Source organism: Camelus ferus, chromosome 11 (genome assembly GCF_009834535.1).
Source record: "Camelus ferus isolate YT-003-E chromosome 11, BCGSAC_Cfer_1.0, whole genome shotgun sequence".
Taxonomy (NCBI): domain Eukaryota; kingdom Metazoa; phylum Chordata; class Mammalia; order Artiodactyla; family Camelidae; genus Camelus; species Camelus ferus.
This window is the reverse complement of record NC_045706.1, coordinates 59721031-59740942: the sequence shown is the minus strand read 5'-3', so window position 1 is coordinate 59740942 and position 19912 is coordinate 59721031. Positions and strand designations below refer to the sequence as shown.

The following is a 19912-nucleotide window of genomic DNA, read 5'->3' as shown; positions in this document are numbered from 1 at the left end:
GGGTCTCCCACATCCCCAGTGTCCCTGACCCAAGTCCTCTCAGGGCACAGAAACTGGCCTGCGTTGTTGGCTGCCTCTGCGGGAGCCAGGCAGGGGGTGAGGGGGGCCGGACGAGACTCACCGGGTGGGCCGGCCCAGGCCACTTCCTCTCTTTGTTGTCCTCGTGCTTTTTTTTCCTTCTGAGACTTAACTTGAAGACAACGTCACCAGCAGCGGCAGTTTCTGGAGTCACCCACAAAGGCTGAGTCTGCCCTAAGCCAAGATGATTCTGACGCTGCTGCTGGGCCTCGGGGGGCCCCTGGGCTGGGGGCTGCTGGGGGCCTGGGCCCAGGTCCCGGGTACCAGGTTCTCTGATCCACACAGCCCCAGGCCACCTGGGGTCTGGAGGGCAGAGGCTGAGGACACCGGCAGGGACCCCATCAGGCGGTAAGGAGGGCCTGGGCCTTGGGGAGGAAGTGGTACAGGATCTGAGTCCCAGCTCAGCCAAAGCAGGGGCTCCCTGGACCTCAATTTTTCATGTGTGAAATGGGCTCACACTGTCTATTTGCTGGGCCAGCTGTGAGGCTGAATGAAGTGCTAGGTTCCAGGCTCCCCTTTAAGAGGCCACCCCCAGCCAGCCTGGACTAGGCACCCTAGGGCGCAGCCTAAGGACCACAGGAAGTTTCCTGCCTGGCCCATGGCAGGGGATGGCCCTGGGGGTTAAGGGGCGAGTACTCTTTGCCATCAACCACCAGCATAGAGTGCTGAGGGCCCGTGGTTCCAGAAGTTTCCAGCTGGCCTGGGAGTGGCTCCTGTTCTTTGAAGTAAGTCAGTTCTGAAAGCTGAGCCCAGGTGAGGCTGGCCTGGCCTAAGCCATAAAAAGACAGATGCTCCTGGGGACTGGATTTGGATCTGAGTGCCCAAGGGGCTGATGTGGGTCCTCAGCCTGGCCCTAAGAGCCAAGCAGTGAGCAGCCAGGGTGCCCTGCTCTATTTCCAGAACAAAAAGGAGGTCGTGGCATCCAGTGAGCTCTGCTTCAGGGCAACCCCTAGAGATGGGCAGAATGGTCTTCTGACTGGACCAGGACACCATTTTCCAGTCTTTTTATTTATCCAGGGCCAGGGATTGATCCTCTTGCTGATAAGGTGCTGGAATCGTGGGCCCTTCCCCATGGTAGCCTGTAGTCGGAGCAGCAGGTGCCACTTACTGGGCCCATCTTTACTGGGCTAGGCATCTTGCCAAGTGTTATCTCAGTTAATCCTCCCAACAGCCCTGGCTGAGCCTGAGGCTCAGAGAGGTGAAGCAGCTGGCCCAAGGTCACACAGCTAAGGAGATCTGGAACCAGGATCTGAGTCTGATTCCAGAGGTCATACTCTGGTCCCTGGAACAGTCAGAGGCAGCCCAGGTCCAGGGGTGCTTATTTCCCCCTCCACCCACTTGCCCCAACCTCCACAAACAAATAAGACTTGGTGGAGGGCTTCTGAATGGATTTGGAGGGTGATAGGGGCCAACTTATACCCACCCAGAGCCTCCCATCTGGCTGGCTGAGATTCCCCATCATGTTGGCCTGGGCCGAATCTGCCTGGGACAGTGCTCATCCAGCTCTGACACTTCAAGGTGAATGTGTTTGTTGGACACTTTCCCGAAAGTGGATTTGACTGGGGAGAGGTAGGAGGGTGAGAGTAGCTTGTGGGCACTGCCTGTTGGTGATGGAGGGGTGGGCCATGCGAGAGGAGAGGGGAGAAGTTGGACCTGGAGCGCTTCCCTTTCTGCCCCATCGCTAATTTGGCTCAGAGCCAGGAGGTGCAGGTGGCTCTTGGTGGGGGACACCAGCTACCCAGCTCTGATTTCAGGACCAAGGACCCAGCCTTCCCTCCCCAAAGCCATTAGCTCCAGGCTGTCTCTGGGCAACCTGGCCCCAGAGGGTGGGAAGGAGGTAGGAAGTGCTTCTCTTTCTCTGCCACCTCCTGGCTCTGGGGAGGGACTGTGTTCCCTTAGCCCCAAGGAGGCCTGCTGGTCTCCTGCCCACAACCCAGAAACTGCAGTCCCCATAGGTCAAGCCCAGGTTGTCCAGGCCTCCGGAGGGGCTGGTGAGAAAGGAAGGAAGCTCTGCGCGGCTTCCTTGTGCTGATTGCTTCCCGCGATCCTGCAAAGGAGAGAGGCGGAAACCCAGCCCCAGCCCCGCTCCTGCTACAGGGGAAGGGGACGTGAACCAGGCCCTCCACACTCAGCCTGGTGGGCCCACTGCCCTTGGCTGCCGGAGCTAGGCCCCTGCCCTGCATTTGCCCCTCACACCTGTGTCTGGGGCCACAGGGCCAGAGGAGGTCCCGGACACAGACCCAGATGAGACCCTTTGCAAGGAGAAGCTTGAGCAAACAGCTTGGTGCCGGATGTCAGGGCCCAGGATGGAGGAGGGACATGGTTGGATGCTTCCTAGGTCCCCTGGGACCCTGAGTGGCTCTTTCTGTGCTCCCTGGCTTTGGTGGGGGTGAGGAGAGCAGGAGCTTATGATGTGGGCTCCTCAGATGCAGGACTGCTTCCCAGGCAGGACTAAGCCAGCTGTGGGGACTGAGTCAAGACCTATGCAAAGTGCCCCATCTCCGCATTGTTGTGACAGTGCTGTGAGGTCACCACTGTTCTCCCCGCTTTACTTGTTATGAGGTTCAGAGGGGTGGGGTCGCCAGCCAGGGCCACACAGCTTCTAAGTGACAGGTCAGAGGTAAGGCCCATGTCGCTGGGCAGCAAATACCAGGTGTCCTCTGTTCTGTCTCCGCCAAGACAGATGGGAATGTAGGAGATGGCTGTCCAGCAGCCCAGCTGGCCCCGGCCGCCAGCATCAGCCTCTTCACAAGGAGTGTTTGCAGGTTTTGCAGCTGGGAGCTTGTGGCCCAGAGGAGTCACGCATGTTGCTGGAGGTCACACAGGAGCATGTTGCTGGCTGCCAGTCTCTGGGCCACCGTTGTACCTCCTGCACCTGTTTCTGTTCTCCAGGGCACGGGGCTCTGGGCACTAACAGGGAACAGCCCCACTGGCCTGAGATAAACGCTCAGGGAATCCTGACTCTGGGCTGGACACCGAGTAGGCCTCGGGCTCCTCTGCCAAGGCCCCTCTGTGGCTCAGAGACCAAGGCAAAATTCTCCCCTGGAGTCGTCACATTCACAGCTGCATTCAGGGCCTCAGAAAACAAGGGTTCTGAGAACACAACCTCCTTCCCCAGGAAGACTGAAGGGGCACTCAGAGGTGGGTTTTACTGGCTGGTTAAGAGGCACTTAAGTGTCCCAGTGGGCTGCGGTTGCAGCACATTTATAATTCAGGAGGCCCCGGCTAACAGCCCTTTCCCTGCTAGAGGCTTTCGCTGCCTTCCTCGAGCCACCCCCCCCCCCCAATCCCCAACAGCCCGCCAGGGCTCCAGGGAGGGGCTGGGGGTGGGAATCTTCTCCATATTTCCAGGACTGGAGGAAGGGCCTTGCTCAAGGTCACCCTGACTCTCTCCTGCCTGGGGTGGGGCATCAGGCCGGGGCCATGTCGGAGGCCCAGGACAGACCCAAACCAGGCTGGAGGACTCCCACACTTGTTTCTAGGCTGGCACCTGCCTCTCAGTAGGCCACTGGGAGATGAGGGTGCCAAGAGGGCCCAGGCCTGAGGCCAGGAGTCGATGAGAACAATGGGGTGCTTCAGAGAGCTGGACTGGGGGCTCAGTGGACCAGCAAGAAACTGCCAAGAGCTGTAGGAAACCAAAGCATAGGTCAGGAATGTTCCCAGGGCTTCTGGGCCAACAGCCTGTACTGTGCCAAGGGGATGGGGCTGCCAAGGGAGGGGACCGTGGGCAGGGAGAATAGCGGCTGCTGGAGCCTGAGGTTTGGGCAGGTCAGGAGAGAAAGTTCCTGGGCAGGAAGGGTGGGTAACACCGCTTTTGGTTCTGGGAAGCCGAGGTGGAAAGTCCCGGTTCACTCCCTGGCACAGTGACCCCGTGAACCGGGGGCGCAGGACTTCTGGACCCTCTACTGTAGTTTAGAGGGTGTGCGAGGAGCAGAACTTTGTTCGGAGCAAGTGTCTCTCAGCCTTGCACTCTTGACATTTGGGACCGGCCAGTTCTTTGTAGTGGGGGTGGGGCTGTCCTGTGCATCTAGGGTGTTTCGCATCATCCTTGGCCTCCACCCACTAGATGCCAGTAGCATCCCCACCCCCTGAGGTGTGTCACCCACAAATGTCTCCAAAAGCATTGCCAAATACACCTGTGGGGAATCCCCTCTTCCCCCAACCTGCGCCCCATTGAGAACAACTGGTTTAGAGAAATATTTCTCCCTAAGCCTGAGCATGGGGCCCACGGCAGGGTCGGGGGCCACAGTTTCTGGTCCTTGAAACAGTCTGTACAGGCGGCCACCTCGCCCCAGCCTGACCTGTGGGCCCAGCACTGTCACAGCCCAGTGTGTCAGGGATGTGCACATCCTTTGCTTCCGTCCCAATTTTCAACTGTCCCTTTTATCAGTTGCTAGTCCCTTGGGGATGCTCGGGGCCCCTTCCTGGTCTTGACAGATCTTGTGCCGGCGTCCCACTGATTTCATTATTTGGCATTAGAGTCGGTCATGAAAGGTAGACGAGAATCTTTTCCCTCATTGTATTCCAAAATATTCGTACCTATTCACCTGCGTATTGTCTTCCAGATGGAAATTATTTTATTTACTTTTAAGGTTTTGTTTTCTTTTAATTAGTTATACACACCTGTAAGCAAGGCTCAGGAAACTCCAGATGGTGGGACAAATCTGGTCCCCTGACCTGTTTTCTAAATAAAGTTTTATTGGAACACAGCCACGTCCATTTATTTACATCCTGTCAGTGCCTGCTTTTGTGGTACGATGGCCGAATTGAGTAAATTGAGTAGATGGGAACAGAGTCTGTTTGTCCTGGAAAGCCTAAAAACCAGGGCCCAGTACTCAGAAGGGCCCTGCACTTGGTTTAATCTCTGTTGTTGCCCAAATTTTCATTTTGCACTGGACCCCACAAATTACATCTTTGGTCTTGTATAAAATATTTACTATCTGTTTACTATCAGAAAAACTTTGACGACCCCCTAGGTTACAGTCAAACAGTTTTCCACAAGGTTTGTTGAGACAAGAAGCCCCAGCCCGCTGTGGTCCCCAGCAGCAATGACCGTCAACTGTTCAGGTGATTCTTGGGGCATTTACCTCCGTATCTCTAAGTAACACGCTTATATTGCCACTTCTTGGGAAGTAGCATTATCTAGGATTCTGATCTCTTTCCTACTCCATACCCCAACCCAAGCACACATGCATAGGAATGCATGTGCACACACATGGGGGCACACACGTACACACGCACACACACACGCACTTTCCAGTCATCAGTATCCCCTACTGTCATTTTGAATAGTTATGTTCATATGACTTACGTATGCTCCTTAGAATGGAGATGAAAAAACTATTCATCTTTCTCCCTCCTTGCACACTTTTGGTTTTCCCTGAAATAAACAATCATCTTAATCTTTTTTTCTCTTTTGCTTAGGTTTCTGTCTCTCTGTTACTATTCAGTTCCAAGCTGTGGGTAGTTGTCCCCATCTGCTTTCCACTGTCGTTGCCATCAGGTATTTGACCACGTGTGTCCTCTTGGAGACCCCTCTCTCAGAGCCCCAAGCCAGGGTCTAGGCTGGACCGTTGCCCACTCAGCCCCTGCCTCTCATTGTCCCGCGGTCTCTGTTCACCTTGTTTCCGGGCTGGAACTTCTATTTTCTGACGCCGTGCTTTCTTCATTTTTGGTGTTCTCCCTTGCTTTGGCAAAGCGCTCCTGGCAGAATGATCCTCAGTCCCGGGCTGTGCCTAGAGTGACCCAGAGGGCTTCAAAGTGCTGGTGCCCAGGCCCCAACCCCAGAGACTCTCCTTTAACCGGCCAGGGGTGGGGCTTTCAGCCGCCCGTGTTTAAGATGCCACAGGACTGCTTTTGATGTGAAGATTTGATGGTAGGATTGCAAACTACAGCCCTAATAGCTCCCCATGAGGGTCCCGGGGAGGGAAAGGCTTTGAAATCTGGCTTGTTGAACATTTCTTTATTCTGTGCTCCTTAAATTAATAGTTCGGTTGGGTATAGGATTCTAAACCGGGAATAATTTCCCTTCAGTATTTTGAAGGCAATTCTCCACTGTGTTTTAGTGTCCAGCATTGCTGTTGAGAGGTTCAAGGCTATTCTAATTACTGGTGTTGGGGGGTGGGGTGGGGGTGGGGTGAGGGGGCGGGGCTTGGTTTTTCTCTCTGGAAAGTGCAGAATCATTTTCATTCCCTGAGTTCCAAAATTTCACAATGATACTCTTTGATGTGCGTTTATTTTCATCATGTTGTGGGCCCTTTGAATTTGAAATTCCATGTCCTTCACTTCTGGAATATTCATTTGATCGTTTTTATTGATGCCTCTCCCCTGCCCACCCTCCCCCTCTCTTTCTGGAACTCCTATTGTTTGGATGTTGGAGTCCCAACACTGGTCCTCTGTTTTTCTGGTCTTTTCTGTCCTATTTTCCATCTCTCTGTTTGCTTTTCTTTTAGGGAAAACTTCTTTAACTTTACCCTCTAACTTTTCTATTAAGTTTCTTCTGGAATTCTACCGTAATAGTCTTAATTTTCAGGGGCTCTGTTCTGCTCTCTCTCAGTGTTCTTCCCCCATTTCTAAAGTAGCTTCCTGTTCTTATCTCTTGGATGCAGTAAGTTCTTTAATCAATCTGGGAATATTGATGCAAATTGGGGGGAAGTTCTTTTCTCCCCGCACGGTCTCACTTTTCTCCAAGTTGATTTTCTTCCATTTGCTTGTTTTGACCTCCTGCTTTTGCAGGAGATTTTACTCAGGGGCCATCCTTAGCTGTCTGCCCACTTAAGAATAGACAGGGCGGGAGGCTGATTGGAAGCCGGGTGGCTGGGTGAGGCTGTGATCTGTTTAGCTACCAGATGCTCTGCTGGACTAGCTTGTTGGGGGAACCCCTGGCATTAGTGTCTTTAGGTCTTTCCTCTTGAGTGGGGTCATTTCCCTGACAGGCTTTTCCAGGCTGCTGCTGAAAGGATAAAGTCTGGCTGCCAGGCTTCTGGGAGCCAAGTGGGAAAGTAGGGCGTGTGGTCTCAGCAATCAAAATAAATATGGTCCCTCAGTCCCCTTCAGTCTTTCCCCTGCCATCCTCAACTGCACCCTTGTGTGATGGAGCCTGATGGGCTTGGGGCAAAGATCAGTTCCAGAGAATTAAATCTGAGCCCCGACAGCCACTCGATCACCAAGGGCCCTGAATGTTGCCTCCGAATATCTCACAAATATGGTCATTTCTCTCCACATCCACCCCCGATCCAGTCCAAGCTGCCAGCATCTCCCACCGAGACCCCTGACACCACCACCTACGTCTTGACCCCTCCCATCCTTTCTGCACCCTGGGACCAGGGTAGCTCTTTCGTGTCACTTCCCTACTTAAACCCCTCCATGACTCCCCATGCCTTCAGACAGACTCCTGTGTTCAGCCGGCACTCAAGGCCTCCTGGCTTCTTACCCCGTCACCTCTCCTCGACAGCCCTCTCCCCAGCCCCACCCTCTGCACCTCAGTGGGGCCACATGCCTCTGTCACAGCTCCTGGTGCCTTACTTCACTCTCCATGTAAGACACAGCCCAGTCATCATCTCCTCCTGAAAGTCTCCCCACATCTCACACTGGTCACACCGTCTGAGATCACCTACTGTCCCTCGGGACCCTGAAGAGAAGGTCCGCTCCTCCATATCGGCACTGAGCTGGAGCCCAGCACCTGCTCCCACAAGGTGCTATGTTGAGCTGAGCCGTGGTGGTCATTATCACTCTGCTCCGAGAGCTGCCTGTTGGGGGAAAGGCCCTCTGACCCCTTCTCCTGAGTCCATCAATTCTGCCACCACGCCCGTGAGCTGGGGCTCTGTCAGCAGTGAGCACCTCCCAGGTGATCAGGATGCCAAGTGCGACCCCAAGCCACTCGGTAGGACCTCAGTGTGGCCCAGTCTGCCTTCCCCTACAACTGTGTAAAAGTCCATTTCCATAATGGCCATAATGGGGCACGGCCAGGGAGCAGATGCCTTCCCTGCAGCTGGGCCTCCAGTGAGGAACCGTGTGGGCTGCAATGGGACAGGCTGCCAGGGCGCCAGAAGGGGCAGAGCAGCCGTGCTCACTGGACACCTGGAAGAAGCCAGGCCCCTGGCTCTCATCTGCCCATCTGGAGGAGGGTGTCACAATCTCCATCGGACAGGTGGGAAACGAAAACTCCCTGAGTGCCCTGCTCAAGGTCACACAGCCAGAAAGTGTGGAGGATTTGAACTGGGGACTCTGCAGCCCCAGCAGCACTGCACTGCCTCCCTGGTACCAGGAGAAACAGGGAGAGCCCTTCCTGGCTCTGGGGGGTGACTCTGCTCTGTGGCTCTGGGGAGCTCCTCAGCCTCTCTGTGCTGACCTGGAAGTGGCGGGTACTTCTGGGAAGGGAAGGCAGTGGAGCAGAGGCTCTTGCAGGCAGAGTATGTGGAGCTTTTGCTCTGGAGCAGAGGGATGAATAATGCAGAGCACTCCTTTCGCAGGTTAATGGATTCCAGGATCCCGGGATTGGGTGGGTCAGAGAGGCAGGGAGTGGGGCCGCTCTGCACTGGCCCGTTGACCTCTAGGGGGACTTAAGGGGGGCCCAGGTGTGGCTCAGACACTCTCTCCTCTGCTTGTTTCTTTCCAGCAACTGGTGTCCCTACCAGAAGTCCAGGCTGGTCACCTTCATAGCTGCTTGCAAAACAGAGAAATTCATTGTTCACTCACAGCAGCCTTGTCCACAGGAGGCTCCAGACTGCCAGAAAGTCAAAGTCATGTGAGTGGGGGTATAGCAGGGTGGCCCATTCGTCCCCGCCCTGTGATGGCTCACCCTGGAGTCGCTGAGCCCACCCTCTTCCCCCAGGTACCGTGTGGCCCACAAGCCAGTGTACCAGGTCAAGCAGAAGGTACTGGCCTCAGTGGCCTGGAGGTGCTGCCCGGGCTTCACGGGACCCGACTGCCAGCACCACGGTAGGATTCCCTGTGGTCCTCCTCCCCCTTCCCCTCTGATCCTAGAGGTCATGCAGCTCCTTTGACCTCTGGGGTCAACATCTGATGCTTCTTCTCTGCAGATCCCACGGCAGTCCCCGAGCCCGAAGATGTGGCTGAGAGCCTCCAGGAGCTTTGGGATGGGCCAGTCAGCTTTGAAGCTGGTATGCCACTTTCCTGGAAGGCGCAGGAGGGACGGGGAGGCAGAAGACACCCTCGTGCCCAGGCCCTTTCTCCTCTGATAGGGCAGTGCTATTCCAGGAAACCTTTGTTTCCAGATTCAGTGGGGGTCCCTCTGTGGCCCTGTCTCACCCCAGCCCCACACCCAGGTGGCCAAGTTCACAGGGTCCTCGGCTACCTGCCTGCTGGCTCAGCACACGCCCCTCTTCTCCTTGACCCCATTTTCTGGAAAGGACAGCTTCATTGGGCACCCTCCTTGCCCCTTGAACTGCATAAGCTCCCACCCACCCCTCGCCCCTAACCAGGGCCAGGAGGTCATGCTGTCCCTGCTCTCAAGTCAGCACACAGAACCACCAAGAGACACCATCTGTGAGGCCTTTCAAGGGCGGGCCACGGTTGGGATAAGCAAATGAGTTTCATTGCGTGGCTTAACTCCTATCTATTGACAAGGATTGCCTAGAAAGACATCGGGAGGCCATGTCTCTGTGGCTGAGGAGGAAAGTTTGCCACGATGGATTAGTCATGTCTGTCATGGGTGTAGGGGGCGGGGTTAGGGCTCACTTGCCAACATTTGCCCTTCTGGAAGTAAAGGCTTCTAAGCTCCTGCTTAGAGGCCACCAGGACACATCTCCCTGCTTTCAACCCCCAAATCTCCCCTCTGGACCTCATGTTGTGCCCAGGCCTGGGGAGTGAGACCTCGACACTAATCTCTCCCGTGTATTCAGGCCATCCTGCTGCAGAGGTCAGCAACATGGTGGAGGAGCAGGAACACCGGCTGGGAGATCTCCAGAACGACATTCACCAGGTGGCGGATAGCCTCCCAGGCTTGTGGAAGGCTCTGGCAAGTAACCTCACAGCGGCAACGACTGAGGCAAATCAGACAGATCTGGGTGAGTGGCAGGTTCCTGGGGCTGAGGAAGAGCCTGGTTCTGTCCAAGGGGATGAGTAGGAGGGGAGGCAGGAAGGCCCAAATCTCAGTGGCCTCCCACCACATTTGCCACCAGGGTTGGGATGTCTGCTCCCCAGGGCTTGTGTAAGTGCGTGCGTCTGTTGCAGAGTTCCCTGGCAGATCCTTGGAGCAAGTGCTGCTGCCTCACGTGAACACCTTCCTACAAGTACATTTTAGCCCCATGTGGAGAAGCTTCAACCAAAGCCTGCACAGCCTCTCACAGGCCATAAGAAACTTATCTCTTGATGTGGAGGCCAACCGACAGGCCATCAGGAGGGTCCAGGAGAGTGCTGTGGCCAGAGCTGACTTCCAGGATCTTGGTGCTAAATTTGAGACCAAGGTGCAGGAGAATGCCCAGAGAGTGGGCCAGCTGCGGCAGGATGTGGAGGACCGTCTGCAAGCCCAGCATCTTTCCCTGCACCACTCCCTCTCGGAGGTCCAGGCTGATGTGGATGCCAGGTTGAAGAAGCTCCTTAAGGCTCAGGAGTCCCTGGGGGCCAATGGCAGCCTGGTCCTGGCAGCAGCAGGGGCAGCAGCAAGGCCAGAGCCAGAGAGCCTGCAGGCCAGGCTGGGCCAGCTGCAGAGGAACCTCTCTGCGCTGCACGTGGTCACCGCCCGCAGAGAAGAGGAGCTACAGAGCACCCTGGCCGACATGAAGGCCACCCTGGCCCAGCACGTGGAGGAGATTAGGGAGCTGTATTCGGAATCTGATGAGACCTTCGATGAGATCACCAAGGTGCAGCGGCAGGTGGAGGAACTGCAGGTGAACCACACGGCGCTGCGCGAGCTGCGGGTGATCCTAATTGAGAAGTCGCTGATCATGGAGGAGAACAAGGAGGAGATGGAGCGGCAGCTCCTGGAGCTCAACCTCACTCTCCAGCACCTGCAGGGCGGCCACGCGGACCTCATCAAGTACGTCAAGGACTGCAACTGCCAGAAGCTTTACTTTGACCTGGACATCATCCGAGAGGGCCAGCGGGACACCACGCGTGCCCTGGAGGAGACCCAGGTGAGCCTGGACGAGCGGCGCCAGCGGGACGGCTCCTCCCTGCAGGCCCTGAGCGGCAGGGTGGCCGCTCTGTACCAGGCGGTGGAAGCACAGCGGGCGGAGGGCGAGCGCGCGCGGGCCGACGCGGCGCGGCTCCGGAGCCAGTTGCGCGCGCTGGGCGGCGAGGTGAGCGCGCTGCGGGCCGCTGAGGGCGAGATCCGCAGTGAGGTCGGGAAGCTGCACAGCTCCTTCTCGGCCCTGCTGGAGGACGCGCTGCGGCACGAGGCCGTGCTGGCCGCCCTCTTCGGGGAGGAGGTGATGGAGGAGATGACCGAGGAGGCGCCCGGTCCGCTGCCCCTGCGCTACGAGCAGATCCGCGCCGGCCTGCTGGACGCCGCCAGCGGGCTGCAGGAGCAGGCGCTCGCCTGGGACACGCTGGCCGCCCGGGTGGCCGCCCTGGAGCAGGCTTCGGGGGCCGGCGGGCAAGGCGAGCGGCTGGAGCCCAGTCGGGACGCATGGCCAGGGGAGGTCGTCGGGACGGACCCGGAGGGGCTGGCACAGGAGCTCCAGCGCCTGAGCGCCGACGTCGAGCGCGTGGGCCAATGCTGCGAGGCCTCCGGGGCCTCCTCCCTCAACAGCTCCCTCGAGGGCCTCCGCGGGGCGCTCTCCACCGCTGAGCGCGGCTTGGAGCAGCACGAGCGCCTCTTCCACAGCCTCTTTGGAAACTTCCAAGGACTCGTGGCCGCCAACGTCAGCCTGGACCTGGGGAAGCTGCAGGCCATGCTGAGCAGGAAAGGGAAGAAGCAACAGAAAGATCTAGAAGCTCGCAGGAGGAGGGACGGAAAGCCAGTGGAACCTTTGGAGGATGTGCATGTTAATGTCAAAGGGCCGGCGCTGTGGGAGGCAGGTGAGTTTCCGGGCCGCAGAAGGCCAGGAGGAGTCTTGGAGGACAGGGTTGTCTGCCAGCACCTCTTCTGCCTCAGAGGGGGTGTGGGTGAAAGAGAACAGGATGACCATCAATCACCACTACTCAGGGCCGGCTTTGCCCTTGACCTACCTTCCATTCAGGCGTAGAGGCCTTTTAAGCTACCCGGAGTATTTCTTAGGAGGTAGAATTCACAAGACCCAACCATCAGTGAGCAGGCAGAGCCCTACTGAGCACACGTCTGTAGCTCATATATACACCCCTGCCTGCCTGCCGCCCTAACTGTGAAGCAGGGAGTGGGGGCTGCCTCTCTTTCCTCCATAGCACACCCCAAATCCCTCTGTTTCAGCTCTTCCCCACCACCCCCTGAAATTCACCCCACTATGTGTCTTCAGCTTTCCCCTATAGGTAAGTGAGTGTGTGAACAGGTGCTGGGACACCCCTATCCCATCTGCTGTGGACAGCATCCCACAAGAGGTGAATACAGGGGAAGGCTTGGGCCCAGAAAGGAGCTCATTCTGCTAACACAGAGGACCCACCCTGAGCCAGGTCCCCCATGGTGCCTTTCCTGGGCTTTGCCATGTTGAATCATCACAACCGCTCAGTGATATGTTATCACTGTCCCTTGCCTGAAACTAAAGCTTGGTCAGGAAAGCATCCTGCTCACACAGCTAGGAAGCAATTTAGAGGAACCCTTATCCCAGTCTGGTTGTCTCTAGGGTGCTGGCTCTTCCCTGTGAAAGGCTCTTGACTGGGCCCTGCAAAGCCCTGGTCTTGGGAGGCTGGCTCTGAGACCGTCTTCCTGGGAGCAGTGAAGGCCAGGAGTCGTCCAGGAGGACGTACTTGCCTGTTTCTTCCTCTGTGAAGTGGGGGGACCACAACTTGCCTCAAAGGACAGTTAGGAAGACTAACAGATACATTTACCAAAAACAGCACAGGCTTGATACTTAGTAGAAACCAATGTTTTCCAGTTTCCCTGGCATTTTCAGGGCTGAGGCTGTATCCTCCCACACTCTTACATCTTTTTCCCTGTTGTGAGGGTGCAAGGCTTCAAGAGCCTAATAATTTAGGTATCTGAGTTTACCACTGCAATATTTTATTTAAAAATATTTTTGTCTTAGAATTAAAAATAAAAATTTGCCCTTATTTGTCTTATGGGAAGGCTATAGGGTTTGATTCTGTGCCTTGCTGGGAAGCCCACTCTCAGTCTGCCTGCTAGCAAATCAGTGTTCACACAAACCTTCCATCTTCTGAGGAGCACGCTTGGCGGCTGGCTGCCGGCGGCCTCCCTCTAAAGCCAGACTCCAAGCCTCGGGCAGGCTGGCGTGAGCGAGTGTCGCCGGCAGAGGGCGCGCTAGACTGGCCTTCCTTCGGCGGGGCGAGCGCGCCGCCTCCTGGGTGCTGGGGGGAACTGCAGAGCCAGCAGCGGGCCTCTGACGTAACAGTCTTAGATGGCAAAGCTATTCTGAACTCTAATTCTCAGGACTTCTTCCAGAGCTAGAGAACAGCAAAAATTTTGTCATTTACAAGGATGATGCTGAACCCGGAGCCAAGGAGCGGGGGCTGTAGTTCTGGGATTTGAGTCACTAACTGCTGTGCAAATTGCTTCTCCTTTAGGTCTTGGTTTCATCCCGTGAGAAACAGGGAGCAAGGTCTCAACGGGGCGCGGATGGGGGGATGGGGGGAGGGAGAGCACGCAAGAGAGACCCAGCAACTTTCCTTTTCTGGGCCTGTTTCCCTCTCTGTAATCCCAGGGTTCTTTGCAACACTTTGAAAACATTAACATGACCAGCTTGAAAAGACTTTTCTTCCCTGGTCCCACCTGCTTTTCTCTTTCTCCAGGTTCCTGTGCTAAACATGGCGCGGGAGCCACCCTTCATTGCTTAATTACCTCAGCAGGCTTAGCATGATTACTTTGAGGATAGGTAATGCTTTCTTTCCCCTGGGTATCTCAAGATCCCTAGCAAGTGGCAGGAGTCTGGGAGTCAGACACCTGGGTTTGAGACCCGTCCCAGCCTGCCAGCAACAAGCCATATAGCCTTGGACACTAGTTAAGCACTCAAGACTCAAGTTTCCTCAATCACAGTACTTACCTCTCAAGGAGGTTGGACGGAAGAAGGATCAAACAAGAAAGTGCTTTGTTAAAATGTACACCAGTAAAGACAACAGATTTGTGTTTCCCTTGCTCTTTTTTTTCCTTCAATTTTTTTAAATTTATTTTTTAGGGACTAGGAAGGTAGGTTTATTTTTACTTACTTACTTATTTATTTTTAATGGAAGGGATCGAACCTCATGTCCCTGTCTCTTAACTATCGAAATACTGAGAGCTGGCCAGTCAGTTCCCACTCACTGAAACACATTGCTATTCGGAATCTCTAGGTTATCTAGAAATAGTGACCTATTTGTAGTGTTAAGAAGGTGAGGAAGGCAGGTCTCAGGGTATAATTTTGCATCCAAGGCAGGGAAGGGCTGAGTCACTGACACTTCCCTCTTGCGTTCCAGGCTCCCCAGTGGCCTTCTACGCCAGCTTTTCCGAAGGGACGGCCACCCTGCAGGCGGTGAAGTTCAACACTACTTACATCAACATTGGCAGCAGCTACTTCCCTGAACACGGCTACTTCCGAGCCCCCGAGCGTGGGGTCTATCTGTTTGCAGTGAGCGTTGAGTTCGGCCCAGGGCCAGGCACCGGGCAGCTGGTGTTTGGAGGTCACCATCGGACCCCTGTCCACACCACCGAGGAGCGGAGGGGTGGCAGCATGGCCACTACCTTTGCCATGGCCGAGCTGCAGAGGGGTGAGAGGGTGTGGTTTGAGCTAACGCAGGGATCGGTAATGAAGAGAAGCCCCCCAGGCACTGCGTTCGGGGGCTTCCTGATGTTCAAGACCTGAGCACCGGGCGCAGACCAGACGTCGTGGACTCGCCCAGCTCTCCTTGGCCAGGGGCTCAGGCCAGGGTTGGTCTGGAGACCATCCAGTTGGAAGCCTTCTGCAAAGACAGTGTGGTATGTGTGGCCTCCCTCTTGACACACTGGGTTTGGCTGTTTCTTAGCAATGGGAAGGACTGGAATGCTTCTCTCTGGGCAGGACCTGGTCCAGGGAAGTGTGAAATGAACTTGGCTTGGCAGGCCTTCTGAGGCAGCGTGGCTTGGACCCAAGCTCCTGGCCCAAACCCTGTGTTCTGTAGCTTCTTTGGTGTCTTGCTCCTCCTGTGGTTGAAAATTTCCGTTCAACACTTTCTCCCATTGCCTCTTCTCCCTCGTCTTATGCTAGAAAAATCATTCTTTCCCGGAAGGAGTATGTTTCAATGGAGGTGACGTTTGGGACAATATTGGAAACCATTCCCCTCCCATGGCAGGGCGGTAGGAGAAGCCCAACCCGTTTGGTGTCTGTTGGTCAAAAAGGGAGACAAAGACCTGGTTGCGTTAACCAAGGGAAACAAAATTAGCATCTTTTCCTTAGTTTCAGTCCTTCCTTGAATTTATCGTAACTTTAAATTCACTTCTTTTTCTCCTCGCCTCACAGAGGGTAAAGGCCGAGACATGCCCAGCATGAACTAAACTGTGTATACCCTTCACCTTTTTTGCTTCTTCCAGTAGCTTATGACACCCTAGTTCTTCTCGGCATTTCTAACCAGGAACGGAGCTGAGGGAGGGAAGGAAGACTGTAAAAATCCCCCTCGACAGTGATCAACTTTGAAATAAAGCGATGCCCTTCAGACCTTTGCCTGGTTCACTTGTGGCGAGCAAAAGGATTTGGTAAAGTAGGTAGAAAGATGGGACAAAATGAGTGATTTGGGCGTGTGACTTTGATTATTCCAGGCCATATTTGACTTCTCAATTTCAGTTAATTCCACAGAAAGTACTCAGAGGCTTTCACAGTAGCCAATGGCATTAATAACATTGGAACAGACAGTACAGCTCAGGGCTACAGTTTTTCCACAATATCAATAAATGATTTTCAAAATTAAACAAAAAAATCACAGATCCTAGTGCAAACTGGCTTGGGAAAGCAGTCATCTAGATGACTGGAAATGTTTTAATTTGGGGAGTAGGTAGTCAATATTTGTTGAATATAGTCTTCTCCCTAAGCAAATCAGATTGGTCTGGGTATTGAAAAAGGACGGAGTTGGTTATCAGGGTTAACAAAGTTCCCAGCCCTTCTGATGTTTTAAAGGGTTCATTAATTCCAATAATTGCCCCTTGGAATTTACCACTAAACATGGTGTGCTCAATGCGCTAACATATCAGTGTTAAAAGGAACAGTGTGCCAGGCCACTCTGCCACTGACGGTTTGACCGCAGGGTAAATCACAACCTCTCTTGAACTTCTCCGTCTATAGTACCAGGTGGTTAGTCTAACAGCTCCAAGTAGTCTTACTTTTATTACCTTGACCTCAGGTTCAACTCCTGCCTACCTGCCCTTCCCTCTGGCCAGGGCCTCCCACCTAGCACAGCCCAGTGACCAAGACCAGTCCTGACCCAAGGCGTGATGTACGTGGGCCACCCCTGACCAAAGGCTAGACAGCCAGTACCGGGTCACCCTGGCTGCTTGAACGACCATGCTGTTTCTTCTCTCTCCTCAATCCTGCTCTTACTGGTCAGGCTGTGCTGATGACTAAGTGGAAATATTAGGGTAATACAGGCTTATTAATTAAGATTTTCATTTGGAATTTATTGCACATAATAAGCAGAGTGAATTGACTTCCTCTGTAAGGGGCATGTCTGCCAGCCCTCATGCGGCCGGTGCTCTTCAATAGGAAGGTTATTAATGAAAGTGCTAACTGGTAAGCTCTGGCAGCAGCATGGATGAGTCATTCCGGAAGTTTCTGGGGTTAGAACTGGAAAAACAATGATTCTTTTAAATTGGGTGCTTTCCATGCAAATTTCACAAAACCTTAATTATCAAGTTTAAGTGCAAATTTTCAGTTTAAACACTTCTATAATACGGACCCCAGATTAGCAAGAATTCTAAAGTTCATTTGATAGATTTCTTATCTCCACTAATATCTCTGGGTGGAGACTGAGTGTCCCTCAATTAGACCCCACCCCTACCCCCAGTTACCCAGGCCAGTGTGTAAACACTTGTAGCACCCAGAACAAGACAATGGCCTGAGCACAGAGTGTTATCTCCAAACCTGACGGAAAAAAAATACACAAAAGTAAAGCAATAAAAAAACATCATTAAACAACAAGAAAGGGTACCATAAGCAGATCAGGAAATTTCAGTAATTCCTGAAAAATAGGAAGTAGAGGGGAGCAAGTACAAAATGAATTAGCAGGAGGAAATCATAACCCCAAACATTTGAGAGATGGGAGTGATTTCAGGGGAGCCCCAAACTCAGCCGCTGATACACTTGAGGGAGCCGTGGAGGAGGGGCAGTCAAGGCAGCGGGCGGTCAGCCCCAGCCGTCCCTCGCCTGTGCCCAGCAGCGGGCAGCAGTGGCCTCTGTCTCGAGCTAGAGCACTGCTGGTCAGGCCTGAGCTCCCACTCGCAGGGCAGCTACTGACTCTTGGAGGCAAGTCCCCCCCACGCCCAGAAGACACGTATAACCTGATCGCAATCAAGACCCCCCAGGAGTGGATCCAGAGATGTGTCTCCACAAACCACAACACAATGTCAGAAACAACTGTGACCTTTACTTCTATTTCAGAAACACTGTGAAGAGGATAGATGGTCTATTAAAAAATTGTTTCTCAACACTCTCCTCTCCTCTCACACTCTGAAGCTCCTCTGGTCTCCCCTGATGTTTATCTTGAAAACATCAAAGACTCTTCCCCTAGCTCTAGCCTGAGTGCCATTCCTCCATCCTCCTGCATCTAGAAAACTCCCCGGAACCAGGCCCAACAGTGACAAAACTCTTGGGCAGGGAAGGTAAACGAACAGTGGGGAAAGCCTGAACCGTCTTGAGTAGGCGAGAAGAGAGGAAAGGATTACTTCTTACTTTTGCTCTAACAGCTAGGCCCATCCTCCCTGATAAAGCCAAGAAGATGAGGAACACAGACCTGAGGTGAGCAGGGGTTCACACAGATAATCAGTTGCCAAACATTTGCAGAAAGAGGTTCTGAAACTCAACAAACTGAAAATTTGGGGATATACGATCTCTGGAAACAGTACAGGAAACTGGGAATTTACGTTGATGATTTGCCACCCAGATCCTGGTTTCTAAATACTGCCCTCCCCTAAAAGGAACCAAAGCACCTTGGGGAGATGGCTGACTCCGTGGCCGGGGCAAGGAAAGTTTCAGACGAGCTTTGAACCTCTTAATGTGCCCCAAAGCAAGACACACTCAAAAATGACACACGTGTGTCAAAAGGACTCAGGCGCCAGCTTGATGAACTCCCAGTAGCCAAGTCTGGGTCAGTTTCAGCACCACAACAAATACTGACCTAGTAGATGATAGCTTACTGAATAAAATAAGAATCCACCAGTCCATAGTGATAATAAAAAATAAACAAGAAAGGGAGCATTCTTCCTTACAGCAGAATGCCAATTAATAATGGAGATGTAATACTGGTATTAGAAAATCGTCCCTTTGTAACCACTGATAACCTCACAGTAGAGGAACTAGGTGAGGACCACCTTCAACAAGTGATCGACAGTCACATCATCAGAGAGAGGACACGCTGGAGCCACGGCCCCTGATGGGATGCCTCGAGAAGGACCCAGACATCAGGTCCGCAAAATCTGTGGCCTTTACTCTAGAAAATGTCAGTATTGCAAAAGACAAAAGCTGGAGGACTGTTCCAGATTAAAGGAGAGTAAGGAGACTTGACAACAGTGCAAGGTCCCAGGCAGACTCTGGACCAAGAAAATGTGCTCAAGGACTTTATTGGAACAACTAGCAAAACTTGAATAAAGTCTGCAGATTATGGTGTAAATGTTAACTTTCCTGATTTTGGTAATTGTGCATAATTGGTTATGTAACAGAATATCCCTGAAGTATTCAGGGATAAAGAGGCGTGAGCTCTGTAGCTTTGAACTCTTAAGTAGTTCAGAAAAAAGGATGTGTAGTTTTGTGTGTACACACACAGAACAACAGAGCAATTGTGACAAAATGTAAGAGGTTATGAATCTGGGTGAAAGGTACGTTGCATTCTTTGTATTATTTTTGCAACTTGGGGGGAAGCTCTTAATGTTTTGAAAATACAAATAACGTTAAAATAAAATTTGTTGAAATAAAAATACTCAGGAGATGGGCTGAAAAGCAGAAGTCAGGGTGAAACAAACATAAGAGACTGCTTAGAAATGTGCAGGAAACATCCAGGGGACCTAGTATTTGTATAAGAGAAGTCCTAGAAAGAGAGTGAAAAAAGGGAAGGGAGTAAAGAAGTAATGGAAGAAAAGCTCCCAGATCTAAGGAAAGATGAAAAGGACCCAGTTAGGACTAAGTAACAGATGAATGTATCTAGACATGGTAAGTTTAAACTTCAAAACATCAGAAACAAATTCTATGCTTCTTTTAAAAAAAATTTTTTTTGGGGGTAATTAGGTTAATTTATTTATTACTTTTGGTGGAGGTACTGGGGATTGAACCTGGGACCTCATGCATGCTAGGCACGCACTCTATCTCTGAGCTATACCGTCCCCCCAAATTCTACACTTCTTGAATGAAAAAATAAGTTAAACCAGAAAGGAGTGACTTAGACATGTATTGGACTTTTTACTGGCCACAGGGCGCTGGAAGAGCAGGCAGCGGTACCTTCAGAGTTGGATTCGATCGCCACCCAAACTGCTAGCCAAGTATGAAGGCAGAATCAAATGGTGACAATTGCTTTTAGTGTTCCATTGAAATGCCTCCCCTTAGTGTTGGTCTTTTTTTGCCACAGCCTTTCAATT

At 53.0% G+C, this 19912-nt stretch overlaps 1 protein-coding gene across 1 annotated transcript; it reads left to right on the top strand.

Moving 5' to 3' along the window:
* The first annotated feature begins 205 nt into the window (after positions 1–205).
* Positions 206–15794, top strand: MMRN2 (multimerin 2). The gene is made up of 7 exons (XM_032491615.1): positions 206–426; positions 8696–8824; positions 8912–9018; positions 9120–9200; positions 9942–10106; positions 10273–12060; positions 14581–15794. The coding sequence occupies exons 1-7, from the start codon at positions 263–265 to the stop codon at positions 14964–14966; spliced, it is 2820 nt and encodes a 939-aa protein (XP_032347506.1). The 5' UTR covers positions 206–262; the 3' UTR covers positions 14967–15794.
* The last annotated feature ends 4118 nt before the right edge of the window (positions 15795–19912 follow it).

Bases quoted from the DNA above. Each gene is read 5' to 3' on its own strand.
- MMRN2 (XM_032491615.1), top strand. From the start codon at position 263: ATGATTCTGACGCTGCTGCTGGGCCTCGGGGGGCCCCTGGGCTGGGGG. The intron at 9,019-9,119 runs GTAGGATTCCCT...TCTTCTCTGCAG, and splicing joins ACCCGACTGCCAGCACCACG to ATCCCACGGCAGTCCCCGAG. The intron at 9,201-9,941 runs GTATGCCACTTT...CCGTGTATTCAG, and splicing joins GCCAGTCAGCTTTGAAGCTG to GCCATCCTGCTGCAGAGGTC.